This window comes from Candoia aspera, chromosome 7 (assembly GCF_035149785.1).
Source record: "Candoia aspera isolate rCanAsp1 chromosome 7, rCanAsp1.hap2, whole genome shotgun sequence".
Taxonomy (NCBI): domain Eukaryota; kingdom Metazoa; phylum Chordata; class Lepidosauria; order Squamata; family Boidae; genus Candoia; species Candoia aspera.
The window spans coordinates 27,208,724-27,235,780 of NC_086159.1; the positions used below are offsets into that span (position 1 = coordinate 27,208,724).

The window sequence follows — 27,057 nt, forward strand, 5'->3', positions numbered from 1 at the left end:
AGGTGAGTTCTTCAGGAAACAAAGAGTGACTAAGGAACATGAAGCCCTACCACATTGTTCTGACGTTGAGCCTCATCGCTGTCATCACTGAAGCTCAGCGTAAGATTTGGATTCATCCATTTTATTCTTCTTTTCCTTCTTTGCTCCTTCTCATCTTTCTTTTCCTGATAAAGAATCAGAAGATTCTTAGGTAAATAATCTGTTGCAAGCTTCTCCATTATCAGTGAAAAGACTATGTCCTTACCTGATAATGGGAAGGCTGTTAGAAAGAAAATTCCATTATGTACATGGGGATAAATTGTTTCTAAATAAAATATAGTTCAGTCACTGGAATTCTTGCAACCCCATTCCATTCTTCTTAATAAATCTTGCTAAAGAGAACTCTGTGAAATTCATGCTTAGAAAGAATCCCATTCAGTTTAAGGTCAAACCAATGACAGTCAATATATGTACCCCTTCTTCAGGAGAGACGAAAACTTGTATCCCCTCATAAACCCACCAAAAAAGTCAGATGTAAAAGGCCTTCTGAAATATCAATAGTGATGTTGGGCTGTTCTGATCTCTGAGATATTGTTGTAACAAAAAAGGGGGCAGAAAAGAGAAGGCCCACCATCATAGTACCTAATAGCAACATTCCTGAGAAGCCAACTCCCTTCTGAGGAGGAGATAGTAGAAATATCTCCTGCCTGTCCACTGAGACTGTTTTGTGCAGCATTTTGCTGATAAAGTTGCTCAGATAAGCCAAAGTCTTGACTGTTCATGGGTGAAAGCCAGTGTGTGACTGGGGTAACATTTTGCCATGTCAGCTGGAATTCCTTTTGGCTTCAGACTCTGATTGTGCTTTTTGGTATGTCCTCAGCCACTTGTGGGCTGGAACCATACCCCTCCTAGCTCTTATGTGGGGCTGGAGGAAGTGTGACAAGCTGGATCTGTGAGATTATCGACACATCACCCCAGGAAGGAGTGGTGCCAGCAGATTTGAGTAAGACTATGATGTGTTCCCTCCTTAAGGGGCCCTCCTTGAATTTGACTGTTCCTGACAACTGTTGCCCAGTGTAAGAGGTTGTGTTGCCTGACAACTGTTGCCCATTGAGGAGGCTTGGAAGGGAATGGAAAGAGGATAGACATAGACAATCAAGAGAAAAAACATGAGTCAGTTGACAGTTTATCTCATAAATGGCTACTTAGACCAGACAGAAACTTGGGAAGAAGCTTTTTAAATAATTCAGAGAAACTCCAACTTAATTAACATACTATAATTGAAAGTGGGAAATTTCTGTTATGGTTTCCAATATTCTTATATATCCCAGTCTAGTATTAAAGATACCCTACTGAAATCTGTGTAGTTCTTGCTTCCTTGATCTTGCCTAGCTGTGTGGGGCTTGACACTATGGTCACCAGAGTGAGTAACCTTGGTTGGGATCTGGATGGGAATCATGTGCAGCCTTTTATACCATTCATATAGTATCCTTCTGGAGCAATTGCAAAGCCAGGAGCTCCTTCTTTAGTGGATAGTTTCAGGTGGTGGTGTATGGGAACAGAGATTGGCCTAGATAGTCATTCCTTTATGGATACTGTAGGATTTCTCTCCTCCCACCATCTTCAACATTTACCCGAATCTACTTAGAATGTCATCTGTAGGTTTGGGATACAGTACCATCAGAATGCTGATGATAGTCATGTGTACACTGTTGCCTGTGGAAATTGCTGGGATTGAATGTGACAAAACAGGCTAAATCTGGACCCAAACAAGACAGTGATGCTGCTTTGTGCATTGAGGTGCTCTGCCAACTCCAATGTTGTTTCTTGACAGGGAAGCTGTAACCCTTAAGAAGCAATACTGTGACCTGAAGGTCCTCCTAGACTTGTCACTACTAGTGGATTGGCAGGTGGACTCTGACATTGTCCGGCTTTGGCTGGCATGCCAGTTGTAGCCCTATTGGAGCAGGAGAGAACTTTGATGGCAACCCATGCCATCGTCATTACCTGTTTAGAGTACTGCAAGGTTCTCTACGTGGGACTGCCTTTGAAAACCACCCAGAATGTTAAATTAGGGCAGAATGTGATGGCCCATTTGTTAGCTGGCACTCTTCACTATGAGCATATTACATTAGTGTTATGAATTCTGCATTGGCTGTCAATTGGTTTCTGGATATAATTTAATATGTAATTCAATAAAGCCTATATGGTTTGGAACCCGGCTACCTCCGTTTCCAGTCAGAATCAAACTGATACATTCTTTGCAGGAGAAACTATTGTTGGTCCCTCGCTTCTGTAGAATAATGGATGCTGAGGGCCAGAAACATGGTTTCTCAATAGGAGCACCTGTGCTTTGGAACAACCTCCCTATAGAGACGTGAATTACCTCCACTATGATGTCTTTTTTGGAAGTCATTGAAAATGGAGCTCTTTCAAAGGGTGTTTGGAACCTTAGATGCTCCCACCTGTGTTTGGTGATTGGATATTGTGTTGGTCCATTATATTTTATTATATGGTTATTTTGATTCTTAATTTTTTTAGTAACATTCTTTTAATGTGCTTAATCTGGATGTTTTAGCTGTGTAACATGAATATTTTAATTATACTGTTGTATGTGGATGATGTTAACTATTGGGAGTCTGTCTAGATTACAGTGGTATACAAATTTGATAAATAAATAAAAACACATGCCTTATGTATATGGAAATGGAAGAATGGAGCATGTTCTCAGTTTCATGCAGCAAAATATTTTTGACCAGCCTTACCAGCCCTTCATCTCTGACACACTCCTTCCTGGCTTCCCCCAGCAGGGCTCCTACACAAAGTATCATATAAGGTGCAAAGACCCACACTTCTCCAAAGGGCTGCCTTGCCACTTACATTGTCTGTGAGAAGCCCTTTTCCTATAATATTTATGCCTACTGTAATGTACAATTTGTCTAATTTGTTTCCCTTCTTTTTGTCTGTGTGTATGAACTTGTCATGTTCAGTTAGTTGTACTGTTCATGTTGTTTAAGTTCACACTCAGATAAGAATTTTAATGCACATGTATCCGAACATAGGCATTTTCTTTTCAATTTTTGCAGAAAGAAGCTCACATAGGATAATTTGAAAGATGCAATCTCTTCCTCCATATTATATCTGTAAAAATATATGGCTACACAAGGTTGGAGATGAACAACCATTTTTGCTTCACTGTTGTTGGGATATTTTTTTAGGTCAAAAGATGTATTTGTATGTTCAGAAATTCACATTCTAGCCATCTTTTATCAGTTAAGAGATTGGCCTCCTTGCCAGTTTGTACAGAGGCCCTTGGTCAACAACTGGAAAATGTCCACCTTAATTAGATGAGGGATGAATTGGATTCTAAAGTCTAAATCCAATTCACCCTCCAGGGTTCTGTTCCACATGCTCTCACATGCTTATATATAGGCAGGGACAGCTCAAGAACAGGCCTTCTCAGTGCTGGCCTTCCACAATTGAAATACCCCTCCTGCTGTGGCAGGCATGTTTATTTTCCCCAGGCCTTTTGATATATTCAATATATTTTTCTTATCAGTCTTTATATTATATTACACTGGGGCTTTGTAATTTTTTTCTGTTCAGTTTGAATTTCAAAGTGCAATTTTAGAATGGGAAAACGTTGTAGAACGGCATATAAAATTAAATAAACTTTCTGTATATGTGTTTGTGCATATCTAGACAAACCATCTAAACTGAAAAAAGATTTCTGTCTTTCTCAGAAATGAGAAAGGTGGGAAATTTGGTGAGAAGGAAACAGTTAAATAAATGTTATATAAGGGGAAGGAGCAATTGCATTAGTGATTTGTATATGTGTTATTGGAAGGATTTATAGAAATAATGTGATTTTGGTTTGATATAGAGTAAGGGATTGATTATGGAAATTGCTGTATATTCTTCCTGTTGAAAGTTGGAAGTCACCTTTCTATGTAATCTTCAAAAAATTCTTTTTTCTTGTGTTTCTCACTTTTTTTAGTTTTTCTTTTTCTTTTTTCTTTTTGTAGTTTTTATCTTTGCTTTTAACTCAATAAAATTACTTTTAAAAAAAAGGTGGGAAATTTGTATTCCTTAATAGTGCTTAAATGCACAAATAAATAAATAACATTTTTAAAAAACCTTATATTTATTCTGTTGCTGCTTTTACTCTCATTGTTGCTATCAACCCTACACAAGACACCAGTTCAATAACCTTAGAAATGTCCTCTTTCCCTTTCAGAGAGCTGGCTGATGGAAACCTTGAACTGTTCCAGTGACTTTGAATCACGGATAGACTGCACTTGGTCTGAGCTTCAGGAGGCAAATGCCTTTGTCAAGATGCACCTTTTTAACAAAGAAACAAGTTTGTGAGTGGCTGAGCACTGATCCATTGAAGAACACTTTAAAGGAATTTGTCTGTGTGTATGTAAAAGAGAAGTGGGGGGCAAAGGAGGATTTCTAGGGTGGGCATACGAAAAGGGTGGATGCCAGGAGCCAGGAGCCCATGGAATAGATGCAACTCACATCTCTGATACTGAATGGCAAGTTAGAACTGTGCTGTCCACTGATCTTTCACATGTTCTAAATGTCCCAATAGTATTCATATTTCAAGGAAACCATTAATTTATTCAAGGAAATAATAATAAATAACTAAACATTCTGTATTTTGGGAAAAAAAAATAGGAAATCAAATTTTAGGAGAAAATACTATTTAAAAGTAAATTCTATCTTTTTAAAAGAAATGTGCCCTTTCAGATAGGATCAAGAGGGAATAGATATATGGGTGAATACTTAGAAAACTACCACTGTGCCAACTTGGTCTTCTGAAAGTTATCTTCCCTTGAGAAAGAGGAAAGAACTCCCCTAGGAAGGTTTTCCTTAACAGTCTTCCTGTAGGGTTTAATTGATGCATAGGAAGGCTAGAAGACTTCAGACTGCAAGTGATAGGATTGAAAAAGGGAAGATGGGGCACTTATGCACTCACTAGGCCATGCTTTTCACACATTTTGTCTCTGGAAAGCTTTGCTGAATTTTTCTTCTCCCTGAATGAGAAACCTCAAAACAATTCCTTTTCATCATACTGAATGGGAAAGATGGAAGAAGAAGCAGAAGGAATTTTGGGCACAGAATTATGCAGATGTGTCATCAGCCACAAATACTGTAGATTGATTTATCCATTCTTGTTTAAGGGGTTTTTCTTAGGGCTGAGTTAAAGTGCTATATACCAGTCCTTGAACAAGTAGAAAACGAGAAAAATATAAATTTTTCTGCCCCCACTGGTGACCTCTGTCCTGCCATAACAACAATGTTGGCAAATGGTGCTGTTTTTTTTTAAATAATGTCATGCAAGGAATTTCAAAACAAGGATTGTTGGATTTCCCAGTTTAGTTTCCCTCCCTGTAAATGTCACCAGCTGCTGGGAAAATCTCTACCACTCAATCTCCTTTACCTGGGATGGGGATGGGGTTGGGGATGGGGGAGGAGGTGAGTTTTCAGAGAAGGACAGACCAGCGGGGTTAGCCATCTGTTAAAATTTGTTCTGGTTTTGAGCAAATGTTTTGCATAGTACATTCAGAGAGACTCCAACTGATAGCTGATGCAGCATAATTTCTGGACTCACACTGCTAAATTCATATCCAAAAGCAACAGCTGATAGGTGTGGTGAGAATTTCATCATGAAGCAGCAGAGCTCTCTTGCACTCACTTCACCATGCAGATTTCTCCAGCGTCACTGCTGGTAAGCTGTTGTTCAGGCTGATTCAGATTTCTGAGCTGAGGATGGGCTTAGAGATCTGGCAGGTCCAGAAGGAGAGCCTGTATGAATCAACTAGATTTTCCTGCTGCCCAAAGACAATGGCCTTGGAAGACACTGCCTATGGATTAGAGGGGAAAGGGCATGACCCTACCAGTAAAAATGGCCAATAGGTGCCTGGCTGATCCTATTCTTTGGGATTACCAGGCTGTGCCATCAGCAGCATGATGAGGGAAGTGTGTCGTAGTGTATCCACAACAGATTCAGTGTTGGGGTAAGAGGGAAAACATTACTGCAGCACTGCTACACTTAAGGATGACTGTAGGTTAACTCAGGCATGGGTTGGATGTCAAAGAGAACATCATGAGGACACCACTGAAAAAAGAGATGGTTGGGAAATATTTGTGTGGCAGTGAAATGAAAGTGAGGAAAGCTCTAAGGCTGATTTCAGATGTCTAAGGCTACTTCGGCATTGCTCATCCCTTGATGGGTAATTGTTATTGGGAGACAGACAAGGAGAGTGTTGGTACTTCTGAGTGTCTCAGTGGCTTTTGGTACTTTGAACTATGGTGTTCTATTGGTTTGGGGGGAGCTGATGGTAGGAGGAACTGCTCCTATCTCTCCAGTAGCTATCAAAAAGAGGTACATAAGAACATAAGATTAGGCTTGCTGAATTAGGCCAGGGTCCATGAATCAAGCATTTTATTTCTCTCAGTGGCTAATCAGACATCTCTGGGGTGCTTTCAAGCAGGAGATGGAGACATACCCTTCTTCTATTATTGTTCCCCTGCAACTGCAATTTTGATGTGCGCTGCCCCCCAAGACTAATAACCCTTAATAGAACCATCTGTCACACATTTATCTAATCCTGTTTCAAAGCTATTAGTGGCCATCACCACATTTTGTGGCAATGAATTCCACAGTTTCATTTATGTGCTGCATAAAGAAGTGTTTTCTTTGTTTATTCTAAAACTCTTTCACTGTTCACTTTCCTATGCCATGCATAATTTAATACATCTCAAAAATTCCCCTGCCCAGTCATCTTTTTTCTAAGCTAATGAGTCCCAAATGTTTGAACCTTTTTTTCTGTAAGGAAAACATTCTAGTGCCCTGGTAATTTTTGTTTGCCAACTTCTGTATGTTTCTCAGCTCCATTCTATGATTTTTCAAATGTGGCAACAGGAACTACACACGGTGTTCCAGATGTGTAGTATTGATTTGTATGAGGGCATTATAGTGTTGGCCTTGGTATTTTCCGTCCCTTTCCTAATGTTTCTTAACATGGAATCTGCCTTTTTCACAGCTACCACATACTGAGTCAAAATTTTCGTTGAGCTAACCACTGTGACTCCTAGATATTTTTCCTGGTTTCTTACAGATAGCTCAACGCCCATAATGTTTTTTTGCCCCAATGAACATTACTGTACACTTACTTAAATTGAACTGATTTGACCATTCATCTAATTCAAAGAGGTCCATCTGGAACTCTTCACAATCATTTTGGTTTTTTCCCCATGAATAGTTTGATATCATCAACAAACTTGGTCAGCAACCTGCTTACCACATTGGAAAACTACTTCTCAGCACCACTGGGGTTTTTCTAGGGGATTTTGTAAAGCCTGGCCTTATCTCCCATATTATTTAATCCATATACTACTAAAACTCTCATGTCTGTCTGTTTGTAACCTTTAACTGGGCAAAATGGTGCATCGCAGGGCACGAGTTTTTGAACCAAGGTACCTCAAATGGGCTAACTTACAGAATGCATCCAAAATCCAGGACCCATGACTCCTGTGGAATTGAAATTTGGCAAATTTTATAAAACATTTTATGACATAAAAATTATCATAAAACATTTTATGACATAATATAAAATGTCATAAAACATTTCCTGTAGCCAACTCCTGATGTTTGACTGTGGTATACAGTTCAATATGAATGACATGGGCTATTTTCAAGGCAGATACATCTCTGAATATCTCCCTGAATTTTTAAGAACTTTTCCAGTGACAGCAGTAGATTAAAAGCTCTGCCATTGTTGAAGGCATTGAGGAATCTGTAAGGAAATATCTCTGAAATGATGACCCAATGGGTCACAGGTTGTCTAGTACCTGTTTGAAATTGTAGGGGAGGATCATTTTCAGATCTGGAGTTATCAACATACACTACTCAACTGTACTTCCCCTTTCCTATGAATTCCAACCTTTTAGGGTCTCTAAGCTGAAAAGAACTGATGTGGGAGATCAAGCTATGAGATGACTTCCCATTATTGGGAATTCTTGCTTTGTTCCATCTTACAATCACAGGACTCCCTCCACTTCCCAAATTCACTTCTTTTGCTTTCTTTTTGAGAGAGAGAGAGAGAGAGAGAAACCCCAGAGGAGAGGTTTTGCTGTTCTCAGTTAATGACTGGCTTGATCCCCCCTCCCTCACATAAAGACATGATGGGCTAACTCTACCAGGTGAAGTACAGGGGTGTGGCACCAGTGGCACAAGGAAGGGATAATGGCTGGATACTGTGTAGCAATAAAAAATGATTAAAGTTTGGTGGGGGGGCGGGTAAAGCCAGCAGTTGTGTTGAATAGGCATAGATAGATTGTGGTCCAATCAAAGCATTTACCAAAGCTGGAGTGCTGTGCTTAGTTCTCTCTGCATGACTGGAAATCTTGGGCAACAGTGGCCTGTGATCATACAGAAGGAGCTCTATTCAGGTTCGGTTATATATGTGTGGGCCTTCCAATGAATATGTACATGTAATCATGACAGCGTATGTGATTATGCTTCCTCCTCCACATATTAATTATAGTTTGAGGAAATACAAGTTGAAGTTCCCTATTGTGAAGATGAGAAACTATTGCTTGCTAGCAATGGAGAAGTGGACACCATCTGCCCTTTTGTTTTCTTTCAGAAAATGGAGAAGTGGTGTTTCAGCTATTGTCTTCCACCTCTGTTACTCTGAAAGAGGAACTATTTTTCAGTCTGACAGGGAGGTGGAAAAAGCAGGGTGATGAAGAGGAGTGGGTGGTTTGATCATCTAACATTTCACAGATGAAAGTTGGGACTTTCTATAACAGCCTTCATAAATTTTTTAGATTCCTTGAAATTCAGTTCCCAGAATTCCATAGCCAGCATGGCATTGCTGAGGATTTTAGAAATTAAGGACCAGACATTTGAAGGTATCAAGACTGGGGCTACCCAGAGTCCTTCAGGACTGGGGTAGATTATAACTGCAAAATAAATAAATATTTATTTAAATAAAAATGGCTTGGCACCTGCAGGACCACTTGTACCAATCTGATTCATAACACTTAAGGATATATTCCTGGGAGAAGCTGCTAGTGGTGCCCCAATTTTGTTAGGTGAGGAGGGCTGAGGCCAGAAAAAAAATGCTTCTCCTTCATGGAACCAGCTCTCTGGAACAACCTCCCCCAGGAGCTGGACTGCTTAGTTCAGTGATGGCCTTCTGGAAGTTGGTGAAAACCATATTGGAGGGATTGCTCTCTTGTGTAATTGTTCACTTTATTTTTCCATTGCTTATTCTATGGTCCGAACATCAGCCATTTTATACTGTCTTGCTTGATGGAAGAATTCTGGAGAAGTTGAAAGCGTACACATTTCTTTACGATCTTTATGTTAGTATAATAAAGGTATTAACCTAATTCTGGGATTGTTCATATTGTTAATGTAAGAAATCTTTGCTTTTTCAATAAAACAAAGTTCTGTTGCTTACAGAAACCTCACAAAGATGATCTGCAATAGCCAAGAACTAGACTCCCAGATACATTGGAGCTGTAGCATGAATGAAACCATTTTCCATTCTTTGAGGAGTGACTTGTTCATTTTCAAACCTGATCGGGAATTGGGAATCCAGCTGAATGTTGACCTCTTCAGTAACAGTATGTATTTGCATCTTCATGTGAAAGCCTTCCTCATCCACCTTCCTCTAATCAAATACAGAACATCAGACCCAGTGTTCTACCACAAGTAATTTGAAACAATTTAAGAGGCTGACTATGTAATCCTGAACAATTCCTGAAACAAGTAGTTTCAGTGATCACTTGAAGTCCATCATGATCACCAACCTAAATTTCACACTCAAGGGACATTTTCTTGCCAGCTCAGTTATGGACATTGTTAGGCAGCATGTGAAAAATTCACAAATAGAGTTAGGAATAGACATTTAAATGGACTGACTGCTGAGCAAAGTAGTACCCTAACCAGAAGATGAACTGTAGATCAAAGCTTCCCCACTCTCTTCTCTCAAATCAACCTTGGTGTTGTGCAAGGTATACATTTGTAAGAGGTTTACTATACCTCTTCATCTAACTATAATCAAGTTGTAGACTGGCCATTCTTTCCATCAGTTGATCGATGGGATTTGATGCCATTCCAAGTAAGCATTGACAGACTCAGGGTGACTTTTTTTATTTCTCCAGCTTGCTACAAGGAACTTGCAGAAAAGTTACCAATGATCTGAGAATCAAAGTTTTTGACTGTTCTATCTAGCTTCTTATCTCATTTTTTCTGGCCATGACAGCAACATTTTTATTGCATTAAATATATAGGGTTTCCCTAAGTGATGCCTTCCAGATATATTTAACTGAAGCTTCCATAATTCTCACCCAGCAATACTGAGTCAGTATTGGCCATACTGACTCAAAGCAATAGGCACTGAAGTGAAACTCACCTGGAGGGCATTAGCTTAGGGAAAATTCTTGATGTGCTGCTATAAATATATAGAAAACTCAGATTTGGCGACAGCATCTTATATTTACAGATAAGAAGTTTCTCCTACTAACATCCATTTTTTATGCAACTATTTAAGGGCAAAATACTGCCCTTCTATACTTCTGGACAGTATTAGTAAATATGTGACTTTCATATGGACAAGGATTAACCTATGCTTTTCCCTTACTCCTTTCAGTCCAGCCTCTGTCACCTGAGATATTAAATGTCACTGTCACAGAAGAACATGATTTCCTGTTGGAATGGAAAGCAGGTGGAGGAACAAACAGAAATCGCTTGTTGGAAGGCCTCCCCCTGGATTTTCAAATAACCTACAAAAGAACCTGGGAACTTTGGGAGGTATTTATGGCAATTGTTATAATCACACAGCTACAGTGGTTCTGTTTATATTTATATTAGGGAATTAATAGTAAGCAGTGAATGTCTTCCAGAGCAAAAGCAACTGTAAGTTTTGAATGGAGTCTGGAGAATAGTTGTATTGATATGTAGCTCAAAAACAAATCAAAACACTAATCTTATGACATCTTCAGCCTGCCTGCCTGCCTTCCTTCCTTCCTTCCTTCCTTCCTTCCTTCCTTCCTTCCTTCCTTCCTTCCTTCCTTCCTTCCTTCCTTCCTTCGCAGCTAATATGATTGTCCGGAATCCCTAACTTCTTTGAACATTGACCTTTTAAAAGTTTGCCAAATAAACAAGTAAACAAGTAATCTGGCTGATGAGCAGGGCTTAACCCTATAGCAATCTCAGGTGACCTTTCAATCCATGAGTAGATTACTGGTTGTTGGAACTGGTTGTTTTTGTGAAAGTTTATTTTGACTATAGATGGGCAACAACCTGCTGCTTGTAGGTAGTATTTGGCTCCCCAACCAATTTTTGTAGCCCCTGGACCTTCCCAACATTGGGCTATCAGAATTCAATAACATCAGGCTGAACTACAGTGCACAACAGTTTATTTTTAAAAAGAGCAAACAGTAAAATAAGTACAGAAAACCTCCAGTAGGCTTAAATGCATGCATTTTATTTTTTTATTTTTATTTTTTAAAATAAAAACACCCCCACTACCCCACCCTTGCAAAAAGAATGGGAGGAGAAAATTCTGGCTATACCCTCTTTAATGATGTTACTACAACGCTGTCATATCCCCTGTGGCTCTCAGACACATCACACAGACACACACACACACACAGACACACACATTCACCCCAAAATACACACAGTTTTTGAAAATTAAAGAAGTGTTAAAGAAGTGTTACAAACCCCAAGAGTTTGTTTGTTTGTTTGTTTGTTTATTTATCAGATTTATATGACTGCCCATCTCACAAATATGACTCTGGGTGATACACAATAAACAATCATTATGGAGAAAAACAAATTTTTCCACCAAAATTATTACAGTTTTCCATATTTTTCTATCAGATCAACAGGACTTTCTGAAATATTCAGTACTCAGTGTTTAAAACCTAGGAAATCATTGCATTAAATAGAAAAATAAATAAATAAATAATCCTCAAGTAATTTTAGAATGTTGCTTTTCCTAGAACAGATACATGTGTTCGTTTATTCTACATCTTCATACCAATCTCTCATCTTATACTCTCCAGGAATCTTCCTCTGTTTTGATCTCCAATAGCTCCCATTACCTTCTCCGACACAATAACCTTGTGCCTGGCAGCAGGTATGTTGCCCGAGTTAGAAGCAAACCAAATCAAGGCAGTGGATTTGCTGGCCATTATAGTGACTGGAGTCCCATGGTAACTTGGCAAACACAGGAAGGTAAGCTTAAAAAGAGGTGACCTTTGTGTGACTACTGACTGAAAAAAGATGAAAACTGGATGTTAAACTTCTGAAAGAAGTCCCGACCATCTGGACAAGATTTAGGCCAACCACTGGGATGTCTTCTCCCTTTATTAAGCTCCTATCCATCATATCAATAAGAAAAAGAAGTTGGTTTTCTTCCGCCACTGCCCAAATTCTTGTTTTCTCACCTAAAAGACAAACAATTATTTAAAACTTAATCTGGCTTTTGAAATATCCCCTCTCTCCATCTCAGCAAATGCATGGTTCATTTGCTATTCTTCATCAGTGAATGAAACACCCAACTTGGTGCTCTTCAAATGGGTTGGACTACAGCTACAAGAATTCCTGCCAGTAGCAGCACAATCTACTGTACAGCGGTGTAGAGAGTAAGGAAGATGACCTTGATGGAAGAAACATTATCTAGGCAAAAGGGGCTGAAACATTTTTGTAACTCCAGAGCAATGAGATAACATTCAGAAGCAGCTCAGGCAGACATCTCCCTAATTCACTGAACTACAAGGAGGAGGAAGAGGAGGAGGTGTAGCACATTCAGACTTGCAAGAGTCTGTTATTATTGCCAATAAAAGTGGTCTTAGCCTTCCTGTTGAGTTGAGTTCCTGGTCTCGTCTACCTAGTGGGACTGACCCTACTTTTATTGAGATTGGCAATAATAACAGACTCTTGCAAGTCCACTTCTGACACTCCAGTGAGTCAGGGAATCTCTATTGCTTCAAATATAAATATAACTGCCCAGAGTCCCCCTTTTTGGGGAGATGGGCAGTAACAAAATTTGAATAATAATAAATAAACAAAATAAATGAATATCCAAGGTAAGGTTGCATACCTCTGAAAAAAGGAGATTAAAATGTGATACATATTTTCATGCATTTTTAAAAAAAATCTCAAGCTGAAGTGGAAATTTCAGTAGGTTCCATAGGGCAAATGGGACCTAAGACTGGGAAAATATGAACTTCAATATTGACCATTCATAGTATCCAATGCTCATGCTTGTTGTGTGAATCTATTATCTGTCTTTCTTAGAGAGGAGTTATGCATCCCTAATACCCTATCAGAAGTACATGGCTACAGAAACAATCTTGTTGCTTCCAGATGGCAAACTCTGCATAACTTTTTCATAATGTCTTTTCTAAAAAAAACCATAGACTTGGATGGTCTGTTCATAACATTTAAGTAGAGAGATACACACACACACACACAATCAATTTTTTTGTGGGGTGTGTGTGTGGGGGGGTCTGCATGGTTCACCTGCAGTGTCAGGCGCTTGCACTGTATGGTGACTGTCCCTTGAAAATCTTTACAGCATGAGCATCTTTACTGACTTGTCTCAAAACTGCTTCTATGTCAGCAGCAGAATGCATAGTTTCAGGCAAGAAAGCTTTTTAGAAAAAGTGATGTACAAGAGGGTAAGATAGTAATAACTTAAAAAACATAAATCTGTGTGTGAAAAAAAAATAATGCAAGAAACTGATGTCACACACTTTTTGCAACACTGGCAATGAGTTACATCAGATAACTGTGTAAATCTGAGGAAGTGGTTGAATAAAAGTTGCTGCCACCACCTCCTTTGTTCCACTTGTCCTTTTCAACTTGATATCAATGGGGCTTGAATAGCAAAGTGACAGGCAGAAAGACCAGAATTCTTTTTCCATTTTTAAAAATCCAGCATCAAAACTTCACAGAGCAAGAAGGGTGGCTACTTTGTCAAATTTTTACATTATGCTTTTCAAGAGGGCTTGAAACCAATCTATTTTAGACAAGGAAAAGAGGTAAAGACAATGGCTGGCAATAATTTGCTTATTGTTTGGGTTTGTAGTAATTACTTCTATTACATTTTGAGCTAATGCAAAATGAACTCTCATATTTACCAAGTGGCTAGTGAATCTGGAAAGGTCATTTCAAGGTACATTTTAGAACTTCAAAACTTGGAGCATGGGAAGAAGAATGTAGCAACTTACCAACTATTGTCTCTCTCTTTTTCTCTCTTCTAACTAAATGGCCCTTCTAATCAATAAAGCTTTTCCTAGCTATCTTTTTCTTGAAATGATACTATTCATTACATGCAGCTGTTCATTCCATTCTTCTCCTAGGCATTCACATGATGCACAAGTCATCTGTGGATTCTGTCTCACAAGTAGTAATGATGGCTGTTAGTTTTAGATATGGGAAATTTACCAAGGCTATGTCTAGCAATGACTTTTAAATCCTGATGACTACAGGAAGCCAGCTACAGATGCAATAGGCCATTGGGGAGATCGTCTAACAAAGCTTCAGTTCCACACCAGCAATGAGATGAGGCCCACTGTGATTAGATGACATTGTCACTGGTGGGTTGTCAGTGAATGACGTTCCAATACATTTTTGTTTTTAACAAATAGCAAATAGCCATTTCAAGTCTGAAATAGCTGTGATGGGTGCTTTGTGCTTCCACTGGAGAGGAATTGGCTCCTCTGTAAAGGGGCACTGAAGCAAAACTGCTATCGTGCTAGAATCAGATCTGTTGGCAGAGGAGCTTTGCAACCCCGATGATACAGAAACAAATAGCAAAGTCATTTTTCTTTCTTTCTGTAAGTGTGTTTTTAGGATGGACATGGAGTGGGTGGGATGAAATTCATTGGCAGCCAGAAGTATTGATGTCTTCTGGGACAATCTCCATTTTTGTCATAAAATAAGGACTTTCTTCACTATATTAAATACACTGTATATATTGTATTGAATACACTCTTTTAAAAATCCTGACATTAATGGATCACTATTTTCATTTTTAGCAGTGCTCTTTATCAAATTTCCTTCCTGCTGTTGTCAAGTTTTGCACAATTCCAATAAGTTTATTTCTGGTTTCTCCATCAGATGATGCTCTGCCCAAGAATCTTCAATGTTATTTTAATGGAATTGATAGGTTCAAATGCAGTTGGGAGGTGAGACAGGAGGTCATCAGTTCTGTCTTGTTCACACTCTTCTACAAAGACAATCCTGGATCAGAGTAAGAAACTTAAATATTTCCCTGAATAACTTCCTTTTTTAAAAATTTAAATTTAATTTACATATTTGTAAAAATTTCCCCCTGTTTTTGTATTCATTTATGTGCAGAGAGATGGAATGCTCTGAAGTCTATCAAGTACCTCTTATAAGCAATAATGCCACTTATCATGTATTGCAAAGCTGCGAGATCAATGTCACTAACCCAAACCAGCAAAGCCAATATCTCGTGCGTGTAGGGCCAAAAGAAGAAGCGAAAAAGATAAACATGGGTGAGAACAGTAAGTACCCTTTAGAGAATCCCTATCTATTTCACAGAAGCATGTGCTGGCTCCTACAATTCTTGATTGTCTTACTTGGATGGTACCTAATGCATCATCATAAAGAAGCAAATGTGCAGATAAAATGGATTATGTGATCCCCTATAGGATAAATCTAGCAGATTAAGTAGGCTTTAGGCATGGCCTGAAGACACATGGTACCATAATTTTACTGAAGCTCTGGATTTTATCAGTGCCTGAATGGATATTCTTTAAATACCCCATATACCTTGAGTTGAGCTCCGTAATAGAAGAAATATGGTTTTTAATGTAATAAAATTAATAATCATCTAGTTGGGCACTATGGCGGGTATGAAGTAGAGACTAGACTAAGACTGTAGACAGTCCATGTTTAAGTTTGTCCTCAATTGGAGTCTTACTGGGTCTCATGTCTCATGTCACTGTTGTGGGGGAAAATTAGAAGAAGAAGTGCTGTACGCATTGCAGTAAGCTCATGGAGGAAAGGCAGGGTATAGATGTAACAGCTAAATATGTAACCACCAGGGCAGGTCCCAATTTTCTGCTTTCCCACCCCTGTCTACAGTACCACAAATCTCCTCTTTCCTTTTTTTTTCCTTCTCAATCTTTAAGATGTAACATAGGCATGTTGGAATGAAGCTCAACGTTTCAATGAATGCTACTTTACTTTTGTGAAGCTGAACTATCAGTTCTTCCTTGCTACAAAGTTTTTATGGACCTATAGTGGAATGTAGACATCTTTTTGCTTCCATTGTTTTAGCATCAGAGCAATGATAGTTCAAGGGGGGCAAAAAAGAAAGGGTCCATGTTAATCTCAAAAGAGAGAATGTGGGAAGAGTATGTGAAGATAACCATGTGTACAAACATCTGGGGAAGCAAAGGAAGAAAGTGGGGACTAAAAAGAGGGAAGCAATCACTAAAAGAAAAGTGCCAGACAACTGGGAAACCCATCCATACAAGGGTGAGGCACTGAGGCTTGCCTTCTCTGCAAGAAGCAACATAATAAAGATGCAGCTTAGGCTGCCTGTGGAATTGTCCAAAGTATAGACCCAGAGTGTGCTCAATTCTAACTTTCCCAAATAAACCCTTTGACTTTTGACCACTAGGTGGCAATTACATAAGCCTACCTTACACTTATAAGGGATGCGGTGGCGCTGCAGGTTAAACTGCTGAGCTGCTGAGCTTGCCGATCGGAAGGTTGGCGGTTCGAATCCGCATGACGGGGTGAGCTCCCATTGCTAGTCCCAGCTCCTGCCAACCTAGCAGTTCGAAAACATGCAAATATAAGTAGATTAATAGGTACTGCTTCGGCGGGCAAGTAACGGCGTTCCATGTAGTCATGCTGGCCACATGACCATGGAAGTGTCTACGGACAAACGCTGGCTCTTCGGCTTTGAAACGGAGATGAGCACCGCCCCCTAGAGTCGAACACGACTGGACTTAATGTCAAGGGAAACCTTTACCTTTACCTTACCTTACACTTAGCTTAAAAAGTTGTCTAAAACTCTTAAAATTAGTTTTTTCTGCACATGATAGATGGCAGCAAAGGATGCTTCATCAGTGATTGCTGTTCCAGCTGGCTAAGAAGTTTGCTTGGATTTCTATTGATAAGAATTTACCAGTATTTGCAAATTTCTGCATAAAACAAACAGAAAGATCTTGATATATTTTTTTCAAATGAAAGAAAGTAAAACTGTAATTCTTCAAATTCTGGGTTTGAATCCTTATATATTATCCTATATTTGCAATGCTGAATTAAGGTTGCCAGTTTTTTTTTTTTCTTACAAGTTTCTTTTCCTAGACACTTAAAAATTATACATGGGGATGTTATAAAAACTAACCCTTTGAATCTCACCTAGGCAGATCCACGAACATATCATCTGGCTGAGTTTTTGATAACATCTTACCAATATTAGGAATATTCTTCATGAGCCTGAAATTCAGAAAAATCTGAATGAGGGAGAAAGTTAAAGAGTTTATGCAACTATCCAGAGCCTGAGAAAGAGCTAGAATCTTAAAACCATGAAATTGACAAGCCTTTTGATACATTCTTTTGTTTCTTCCAGTCAAGCCATACCCACCTTACAACCTGTCTATGTCTGGGTTGGATGGTCCTGAGTACATCCTGATGTGGAACTCCAAAGAGATCAACAAAATTTTGAAATTGCAAAAGATATATCAGATCTCATACTGGGAAACTGGAAAACCTTTAGAGGTAAACTGGAATAGATTGCTTCATACTAGCAACAGATTATGTTTCTGTTTGCCCCCATTTAATTTTTCTTTTTCCTGTCTTATCTTTTCCTTCCTTCCTCTCAGGCCCAAGATGTTTACAGTGATGCTGAGAAATTTACCTTCACTTCACTGTTCCTGGAACTAGGTAAAAGTTACACAGCAAAGGTGCGAACAAAAGTAAACCGTCCTAGCTTCAATGGTTCTTGGAGTGAATGGAGTGAGGAATGTGTCTGGCCAACCACCAGAGGTAAGTCAAGAGTGGGCACAAATCTTCTTCTGGTCTTTATAGGGAAATAGTTTATGTTATCTTCAGAAGGCAAAATATTAAATACAGTACGTGCAATTGGTTTGGGTTGTGATCCAGATTCACTTTGATTCTGGTGGTCTACAGTACGTATGTAATAAATTAATTAATTTTTTAAAAATCACATCACAGTGGGACCTTTTGTGGATGAAGCGTGGTGTGTCTGTGCGCACTCATGCATGGGTCTTATTCATTTATTTCTAAACATTGTCTGATACTGCTTTTCATCAAAAGTACTGAAGCAGTTTAAAATTATTATAATAAATGCTATGAATTAAGGGTCAGAAATGATGAAAGCAGTGAAAAAAGCTCTGGTTATACTAACTATTTAAAAAATAAATACTATCTATGCCAGTGTTTCTCAACCTTGGCAACTTTAAGAGGGGTGGACTTCAACTCCCAGAATTTCCCAGCCAGCCATGCTGGCTGGGGAATTCTGGGAGTTGAAGTCCACCCCTCTTAAAGTTGCCAAGGTTGTGAAATACTGATCTACCTAAATAATGTGATTGCATGCAAAAGATCACAGGTTCAGTCCCTCACATCTCCAGGTACAGCTGTGGAAATTCCTGCCTAAACTCTAGAGTTATCTTCTCTTTCCCAGGCTGCAGTAGTAGTAGTAGCTACAGTATCTTGGATGACATACAGTTTCCAAAGTATTTTCAAAGGCAGCCCTACCTGGAATGTAATGCTATGCTGTACTATGGTCTGATCTGGTTCTTTTTTTTCTAAAACTTGCTTTAATTGTTCATTTAATTGATTTTTTAACCTTTCTCTTTTTAATCCTCTGTTCTGTTTTAGTTTTTCCTCCCTGGGGTATCTTGCCAATAACAGTGATTTTTATCATTCTGATGCTGGCAGGAATCTGCTGTTGCCAAAAATACCTTCTCAGGTATGCCTGATGTGCATTTTAATACCTTGGCATAATGGAGTTGGGGAGGTAGCAAGGGGCTATGCTAAGAGAGCATTGCTCTCCTCCCTTAGCTCAGGACGACTTTCCTCAATCGGTTATACTCAGATATACTGAGACGACAAATTCTAGAATTCTAACTGGATATTCTGGGAGTTGTAGTCTCAATGCATCTGGAAAGCACTAGGTTGGAGACAGCTGCTGCAAATTTTGAAGGCAATTTCAATCACTATATGAAAGCTGCTTCACCACACAGCCAGAGGTCCCAGGGCTGCTTGGAGTGGTGGTTTCAGAAATTTGCAGGGTAAACTATCTAGACTGAATTCTGGAATCATGGTTTGCAACTAGGTACAAGAGTTCAAATAAAATTAGTCTATTGTCATTATCTCAAAAGTTTCCCCATGTCTGAATCCAGCAAATTTTACTTATAGTAAACCTAAGAATTTCTGCTAGAGCAACAATGTAATGTCTATGTCTATTTTTTATAGGATTCTTCTTTTGAACATGACATAATTGGGCTAAACTGAGTCTTTTTTGCCTCTCTGAGTTTATCTGTAATTCTCCCAAGTCACCATGAAGTCTTCCATTATGGAAGACTTCCATATCCAGCCTCAGGTCTGAATAATTCTCTGTAGATTTCTTCCAGTAGCTGTACCCCTTGTGAGTAAATACACATATACTGCTACCTGAATCCTTTCCAGTAAGATGGTGACAAGCAACCCAAAACACATCATTTTTCAGTATGCTATATTCCAATCAGGTGTTCAGTTTGTGCCAAGCTGGATTTAAATGTTACCTTGATTTGCCATATTTTTTGCTGGGAATTATTTTAGCATTAGCTATATAAGACTTTTTTTGTTTAGAGCATGCAACGTCACTTGGCCCAGGTAACCTATTTATATAAGTAGGCACATAAACACCTTGGTCAATAAGCTATCACATGACATCCAGGATCATTTTTCTCATTCCATTCATGCTCACAAATTTCAGACTCACTAGTATTGCATAATTTCTCTGCATAATTTTTCCTTCTAATAAATGCTGTTTCATTCGGCCTTTCTGTCAAAACTTCCTGGACTTCTGAGACATCAGAACTCAATTGAGGCACTTTTTGGTCGGTAGGAAGTTGCATTTATGAAAAACTGATCTAAAATTCTTTACAAATATGTTTGTGCTCAAAGTCTTATTTAGCTTTTTACTGTTTATTTCAATGTTTAAAAATTCTTAAACTTATGATTAAATTTTTCTTTTGTTAAGAATTGAACTGACCTGGGGTTTTCAGACTTGTCAATTCAAAGGTCTCTAATAGCTTAAAAGTAGTTAACAAGCAATTTCTGAATGTGATTAGAAAAGGAAGTTTGCAAACTTAGTGTCCTTTAAAAGGCACCAAGCAAGATGATTATCCTGTCATCTCTGGTTGCTCAAAACCTGCTGGGGACTGCTCTCTTGCAGTCTCCTCATGAGGAGCAACTGTGTGGAGCACGTGTGGCCAATCCCCCATCCTCTCCTTGTCTGGAGAGGTTCTGAAGAGCCAGTCTACTCACTGGCTCTTCATTCTTTGCCATGGTTGTTGGCTCCACTTTTTGCCCTGCCCTTGTCCATTTTTTGGATGGGGGCACCCAACACGCCCCTCAAAGTCCATGGGCAACTCCAGCCCAAAACAGCTTGCATGCCCTGCTGTACTGTATATGATGTCACCTAATGAGCTCTGCCAATGTCCCCCCAGAAGTAGTTACACATGAACAGCTCATCATCTGATCAATAATGACAAGAAAAGGACCTTCACTTGGAGGCCATTCTTTAAAAAGGCTGGCTTTATTACATTGGGAAATAAAGCTGCAGTTTTTTTTTCCTGGAAAACAAGAGTATCATTATGATACTGTATAAGCATCTGTTTATAAGCATGTCAAATATATTAACTAGGGACTGCAGACTAAGCATGGCAATCCCTGCCGTCTGGTGTATAACAGTCATGAAGGTACAACACAAAAGGTATAAAGGATGGAGGAGGCAGATGGAAAAGCCAATTTAAATGCCTGTTTTTAATATTACATAGTAATTTTTATAGTGACTATAAAATGGAAACAGATGAGGTACAGGTGCAATCTACTGGAGCTGGTCTCTCATTTGAGATGATGATGTGAAGCTTTCTGATGGGGTTAAGGATTCCTAGAGCACAGGCCAAATATTGCCCTTTTCCATTTTGGAACTGGCCCCTGATTACTTGGTTCATATCACTCTTCCCTCCTACATTTAGTTTCCTGCTGAGCTCAACTCCAGGATTTGGAGCAGGACTAAGTCCTCCAGATTTTATTAGATTCCATCTCCCAGCAGCTCCAGCCAATATGGCTGTTTGAAAGAATGATAGTAGATGTCTTGTAACAAGCTGATTTAAACCAAAGGAATTTTCCTAAGACAAGTAGAATGGCAGCAAAAGCTGTGGCTGGCTGGCTGGCTGTCAGTGAATGTGGAGTAGAGACTTGACTGCCCATTCACTGTTGCTTTTGTGTGGCAACTGCAAAAATAAATGTGGCGTTTTAGTGCTGGTTGAACAGGAGCATGTAGAATCTTGGCTGTTCTCTGAATTAAATGTGTGCTTTCACTGCAGCATGAAAAAGGAATGGGAAGCAAACATTCCAAGTCCTCCCAAGACGTTTCTTCTCCCCAGTTTTTTCCCGGTAAGAAAGATTTCCTAAAACAGGACTTCGTAGCATGTAATACAGTTTTAAGCCAAAACAAATGAAAGCAATATAGAATTATCTAAAACAGATTATTTCACAGCAAAGCAGAATATAGAACTGATGTTAGATCACACCATGGCTGGTGGTATGCAGTGACAGAAATGCTATCTTGGGAGCCAAACTTGGGAAAGGCAGTTCTTAGGGCACAACCAGATAACTGGTGGAACATGCTGTCCTCTGATTCACAAGGCTATGCAATCCAGATCTAGGGGAACATATACATATGTCCATAGTGAGATGCCTATATGGTGATGTAAAAGAAGACAGCAGAACAAATCCAAACTGAGAAGAGTCACAGGAAGCTCCTAAAGTTGCACAATGGGAGTCTGCACAAGGACAAGGAAAGAGTCACTATTCTACTGTGCCACGATGCAGGCTGGGTCTTGGCACCATTGCTGGACTTAATTTTGGCAAATCTTGTGTGTTGCCACATAATGGTTTTTAATTTCACAAATAGCCTTCCCTATCGTTTAGACATTGCAATATTTGGCAAGATATTTAATCTTTTAAAATCACCTCCCTAAAGATCAACACTGTTAACTACTTAAGTCAATAAAGAAAGGTAAGAATATACCAGCAGAGCTAATGTTGCATCATCTTGCTTTCTGCAATCTACAGTACTCTTTGATTGTCTGCTTCTGCAGAATTCCTAGTGGACAACATGCAGTGGAAATCAGCACAGAACTGCAGAGGAGAACCTGTGGCCCATAAATCAAAGAAGATAATCTCTTAATTTAATGTTTAGTTAAAGTTTATTTATTCTGTTTGGTCTTCAGACTACTGAGGATTATTTAGGAATTGGGGGTTCAAGCGGCATGTTGTACATTCCTGAATATTGTGTTCCTTCCCAACATTCACTTATAAAAATGTAAAATGTGGGATCATGGGAAACGTGGGTAAGGATTAAAATCTGACTTGCTTGAAATTGCTGTTGTAGCCACTTTCTATTCGAAACAGCAACTTCCAGATTTACCTTCCTTTATGTGAATTCTAAACAAGCTATGCAGTTGTAGAAGAGGGGAATTCTATGTCTGTGAAGTCAGTTGCATATGAATGCCAAGCCAGCAGGCCCAGAACTGCTGTGAGACACTACTAGATATGAAAAACACTTTGAGATGGGTAGGTTTATATGTGTGCAGGTTTTTCTGAACATCTCTTTCTTTTAGCACTTTGATCTAGGTTAGGCTGCAAACTATTCTTGTTTCATTTTAGAAAGTGAAATTGGCAAACCATTTGGAAGACAACAGTGCCCAGAGTTCTTTAGCAGAGGAAGGAATCAGTCATACCAGTAAACTGGAGAGGTGAGTATATAAAGCTGAGAGACACACTACTGGGAGTCCAGTCCAAGGCATTTTCACAAAACTGTAAAGGAAGTGAACTATTAACTCAGAGATCCCTAGTATTGTGTTTGGTCTGGAGCTAACATTCAACACACCACCAGGAATGCAAATGGAGGAAATTGGAGCCAAGGTTAATCTATGAAAGTCTATCTTCAATTATTTAACAAGTAGGATTTAAGCAGGATCTATGCTAGAGCCTTTGCATGTGTATTTCCTCAAAATTCAATTGCTGTTTAGAAGGCACACACAATAAATACACTTCTAATCATCACTGTGTACAAAAAAACCTGAAATTGAGGCAAGCACCAAAATGATGTTGTGAAAGTACCAAAAGCAGATGGCATCAGAAAGGCCACATGCTTTTTATTATAACAGAACAGTGCCTTTGTGGATTCTAATTGCTACCATTTTTTAAAAGTTCAGTGACACACAAAAGTTCAATTTTCTTCTATGTTCAGATTTGTGCAGAAGTGAAATTTAAAAATTTAAAAATATAGTGCTTGTAGACAGGCTTACATTTTTGTGCTTGCACATGTCAAGTAACTTTTCAATAAGAAAGTCAATTTTTTCCCTGCTGAGGTTTTCTGCCCAAGTGAGCTTTGAGCATTCTGCTTTTTAGATTCCCAGAGTTAGCAATTAACCCTTTTCTGGACCTGATTCTGCTGGTTGACGTTTATTTTCTTTCCTTCTCAGCAGCATCCTGCTCTTCATAGCTCTGCAGGGAGATGTAGCTGGTTTGCACTTTGCACTTGCAAGCAGGCAGACAGGGCCCACCCATCCATGCAGTTGGACCCTGAAACCATTCTTAACAGGAATACTGCAAGACTGAAACACAGTTTACTTAATAGCCCATAGAAGCTATGTGAAAGGTGAAAGGTCCCCTGTGCAAGCACCGTGTCATGTCTGACCCTTTGGAGGGATGCCGCTTTCGCAACGTTTTCTTGGCAGACTATGGTGGGGAGGTTTGCCATTGCCTTCCCCTATAGTCCCTTGAAAAAAAGTTATAAATAGGGAAGCAATGAAATATTGAAGAAAAAATAGAACCAGGAAGATGAATTAGGCTGTGTGCTTGTGTGGGAGACAGATGTCACAATGATAAGAACAAACAAACAAACAAATATGTAAATTGGACCTTAAGTTCAGTCGATGAGAAGGATTATGAAGTTGTAAAAAAGAGTAATTTGACCATAAATTCATGAATTTGATTTCTGAAGAAATACTGCAATGCAATGATTCCACCCACCACAGCAATTTAGTATTCCTCTATAAACATGCCCAAAAGATTCATGAAAATACTCAACCAGTTTGAGAAGAGATTTTGGAAAGGATGGGCAGCAACATGAACCTAGGAAGTTTGGTGAAGAAGTTCCAGTCCATGAGGGAGAAGAAAAAAAAATCGTTACTATAGCAATGAATGCTGGATAGTCATATATTGACTATTTTAATGGTTTTGAACACACATTGATTTTAGCAAGTTCTGTATAACTATTGAACTACCAGACCAAGTATCATTTACCATTCATAAGAGTCTCAATAAAAAAAAATGTGCCTAGTGTTTGCCTATCTGGGACCATTAAAAAGAGTCCTGAACATTTCTTTTACATTTGAGAATACTTTTAAAAATGAAATGTTATGGCTGTTGTATGGAATTCTTTCATTTGCCTTACTTATGGAGTATCCTGCCTACCTTTGTCAATCTGCACTTGGCTTGGCTTCTCACACTTTAATTCAATCTCAAGAAATACATTATGAAGGAACTTATCCTAGGAGGCTTTTTCAGGTCAGGAAGAATGGGCATCCAGGGAAGTTCTAGGGTAGGGTGAAAAAAGTATGGTCTGCATATGGATCATTAGCACCCTTTGATGGCCTCTAGACTCCTTCATCTCTATTGACCTGTTTTTCTTTTCACTTTGAGAAAGTTTAGGGACATTTGAGGGGCAAATACTCTCCTTTTAAGAATGCCAGCTTACCCCCTGCCCAAATTGGTGTGTTCCTCCTCACATTTGGAGTATGGTCTTCAGCATGCTCCATAAAACCCAGCATGACTGTCAAGCCATTGGAACTTGCACAGCCTTACTGTAGAGTAATGGAGAGATAAGTAACAAAAACCTGATAGTACCTACCTCCTCAGTTCATAGTGATAAGGTAGATTCAGGCATTGCCATCAAAAGAAACTCGAAAGCAGTGTTTTCAAACTTGGCAACTGCTGCCTGGGGAATTCTGGAAGTTGCCAAGTTTGAAAAACATTGCTCTAAAGCATCCTGTGAATGAGGTAGAAATACAAAAACTTACTTTGCAGGAAAAAAGAGCTTCCAGGAAACTGGAAGAGTTTGCACAGTATTAAACACAAAGTACCATTTAGTTTTCCCTCCTAAGGATATTTTTCATACATTTCCATGGTACTGCCTGTCATTTCTTTTTTCTCATCTAAGCCTTGATGTGTTCTGTCTGAGTCTCTATAAACAGATAATTGTTCTTTGCTTACTTTCTCTGTTGCAGGGAATTACTGATTAGCAGCTCAGCAGCTACTGAAGATGGGTCAAGGAAAATACCGCATTTGGTTTGGTGTCAGGATATGAAAAAGATAGATCCTCTCAGCAAAGACAATACAGGCCAGAATTGTACCAGTCCCAATGCACAAGTATTTGATTTTAATGGCCCATACATATATTCCTCTTCAGAGTCCTTTATACATACTGTTCAGCAAGATTTGAAAGTTACTCCTTCAGAAATGAAGGAAACACCAGTGTCTCTGCAGTATATGGGATTGCCGCCTTCTTTGTCTCTTCAGCAACAGCCAGTAGGGAAAGAGAAAAATACTTTGTCTAATGTCCATCAGCAGATGGGAGAGAAGCTTCTGTTTCCTACAAGTCAAGAAGCATCTCACATCCAGGAGACAAGTGGACAGTTGGAGAAAGAGGAAACTGAAGGATGGAGGCCAACATGTCTTTCCAGCTCAAATAGCCACTGTCAAAATTTGCCATTAGACTACATTGCTGCAGTAGATCTATCAATAAGCAAAGAAAAGGGATGTTTATTGCCATTACCTGTACTGGCCTCAGAAAAAGGGATGCTTCCTTGTGCTAATACAGCAATAGGTGCTGCACAGTTGCCCCAAACTATTGAAAATCTCTCAGATTCAGAGTTATGCAAAAGGACATCAAAACCGGTCCTCCCAGTTATGGATAAAGGTATTGGTGACCACTCAGCAATATCTCAGGAAGAATCTAATGACTATGTTATGAACTTTTCTGCTACCTCTGGTTCTGTGTCAAAGGATGGACTTGCTTTTGCCACGGAGGAGCCCGAGCCTAAGCAGGATATTCTTATATTCAGTCTTGGCAACAGAAGCCCAGTTTTCTTATATCAAGAGGGTGAATACTGCTTCTTTCCTGGCTCCAAACCCACCAAAGAAGACTGTAAGGGTCAAAAAGCACCTGTGGGACACCAGTCTCCAGAAATCTTTCCAAAGGTCACCAAATCCCCCTGTGAGACAAAATTTGCTGACAGCAAGCTACAGGTCACCTCTCAGGTATGTCAAGACATGTGAAAACATGTGCCTCAGTAAAAGCTCTCTAGCCCTTGAATACATAATCTTGCTCTCTTTTGTGCTATGTGAGGGTTATTTTTCACATAATCAGAAGAAAACAAGCTGATATCAAATATATCCACTGCCAAAGCCAGGGAGAGAAGGAAAACAGGCCTCCTGCCCCCAAAGGAGGGCTGCCCAACCTATTGCAGAGATGAGGCAGGAGAAAGAATTGCAAGTATGAACTTCAACATAGCCATAAATACGATTTGCTTTTGATACATAACAATGCTGGATTTCTTTCATAATGGCCTCTCTTTTCAACAATAAAACTCTTACTAGAAGAGAAGTGGTTCTAATCTAGCCTGCTTGGCAGAAGTCAATGATTATTGTCTTGTACAATGAATTTTGTTAATAAAACCTTTACCCTGCAAAAA

At 39.2% G+C, this 27,057-nt stretch overlaps 1 protein-coding gene across 1 annotated transcript; it reads left to right on the plus strand.

Annotated features, from left to right (window-relative positions):
- On the plus strand, positions 1–26,902 carry CSF2RB (colony stimulating factor 2 receptor subunit beta). Its single transcript, XM_063308694.1, has 13 exons — positions 1–99; positions 4,217–4,343; positions 9,461–9,624; positions 10,653–10,813; positions 12,073–12,244; positions 15,137–15,269; positions 15,377–15,546; positions 17,631–17,779; positions 17,884–18,046; positions 18,902–18,992; positions 21,619–21,688; positions 22,964–23,052; positions 25,591–26,902. The coding sequence occupies exons 1-13, from the start codon at positions 39–41 to the stop codon at positions 26,639–26,641; spliced, it is 2,601 nt and encodes an 866-aa protein (XP_063164764.1). The 5' UTR covers positions 1–38; the 3' UTR covers positions 26,642–26,902.
- Positions 26,903–27,057: the final 155 nt, after the last annotated feature.

Excerpts from the sequence above, each read along its gene's own strand:
- CSF2RB (XM_063308694.1), top strand. The coding sequence starts at position 39 with ATGAAGCCCTACCACATTGTTCTGACGTTGAGCCTCATCGCTGTCATC. Across the intron at positions 15,547-17,630 it reads GATAAACATGGGTGAGAACA|TCAAGCCATACCCACCTTAC; the intron begins GTAAGTACCCTT and ends TGTTTCTTCCAG. Across the intron at positions 17,780-17,883 it reads AAACTGGAAAACCTTTAGAG|GCCCAAGATGTTTACAGTGA; the intron begins GTAAACTGGAAT and ends CCTTCCTCTCAG.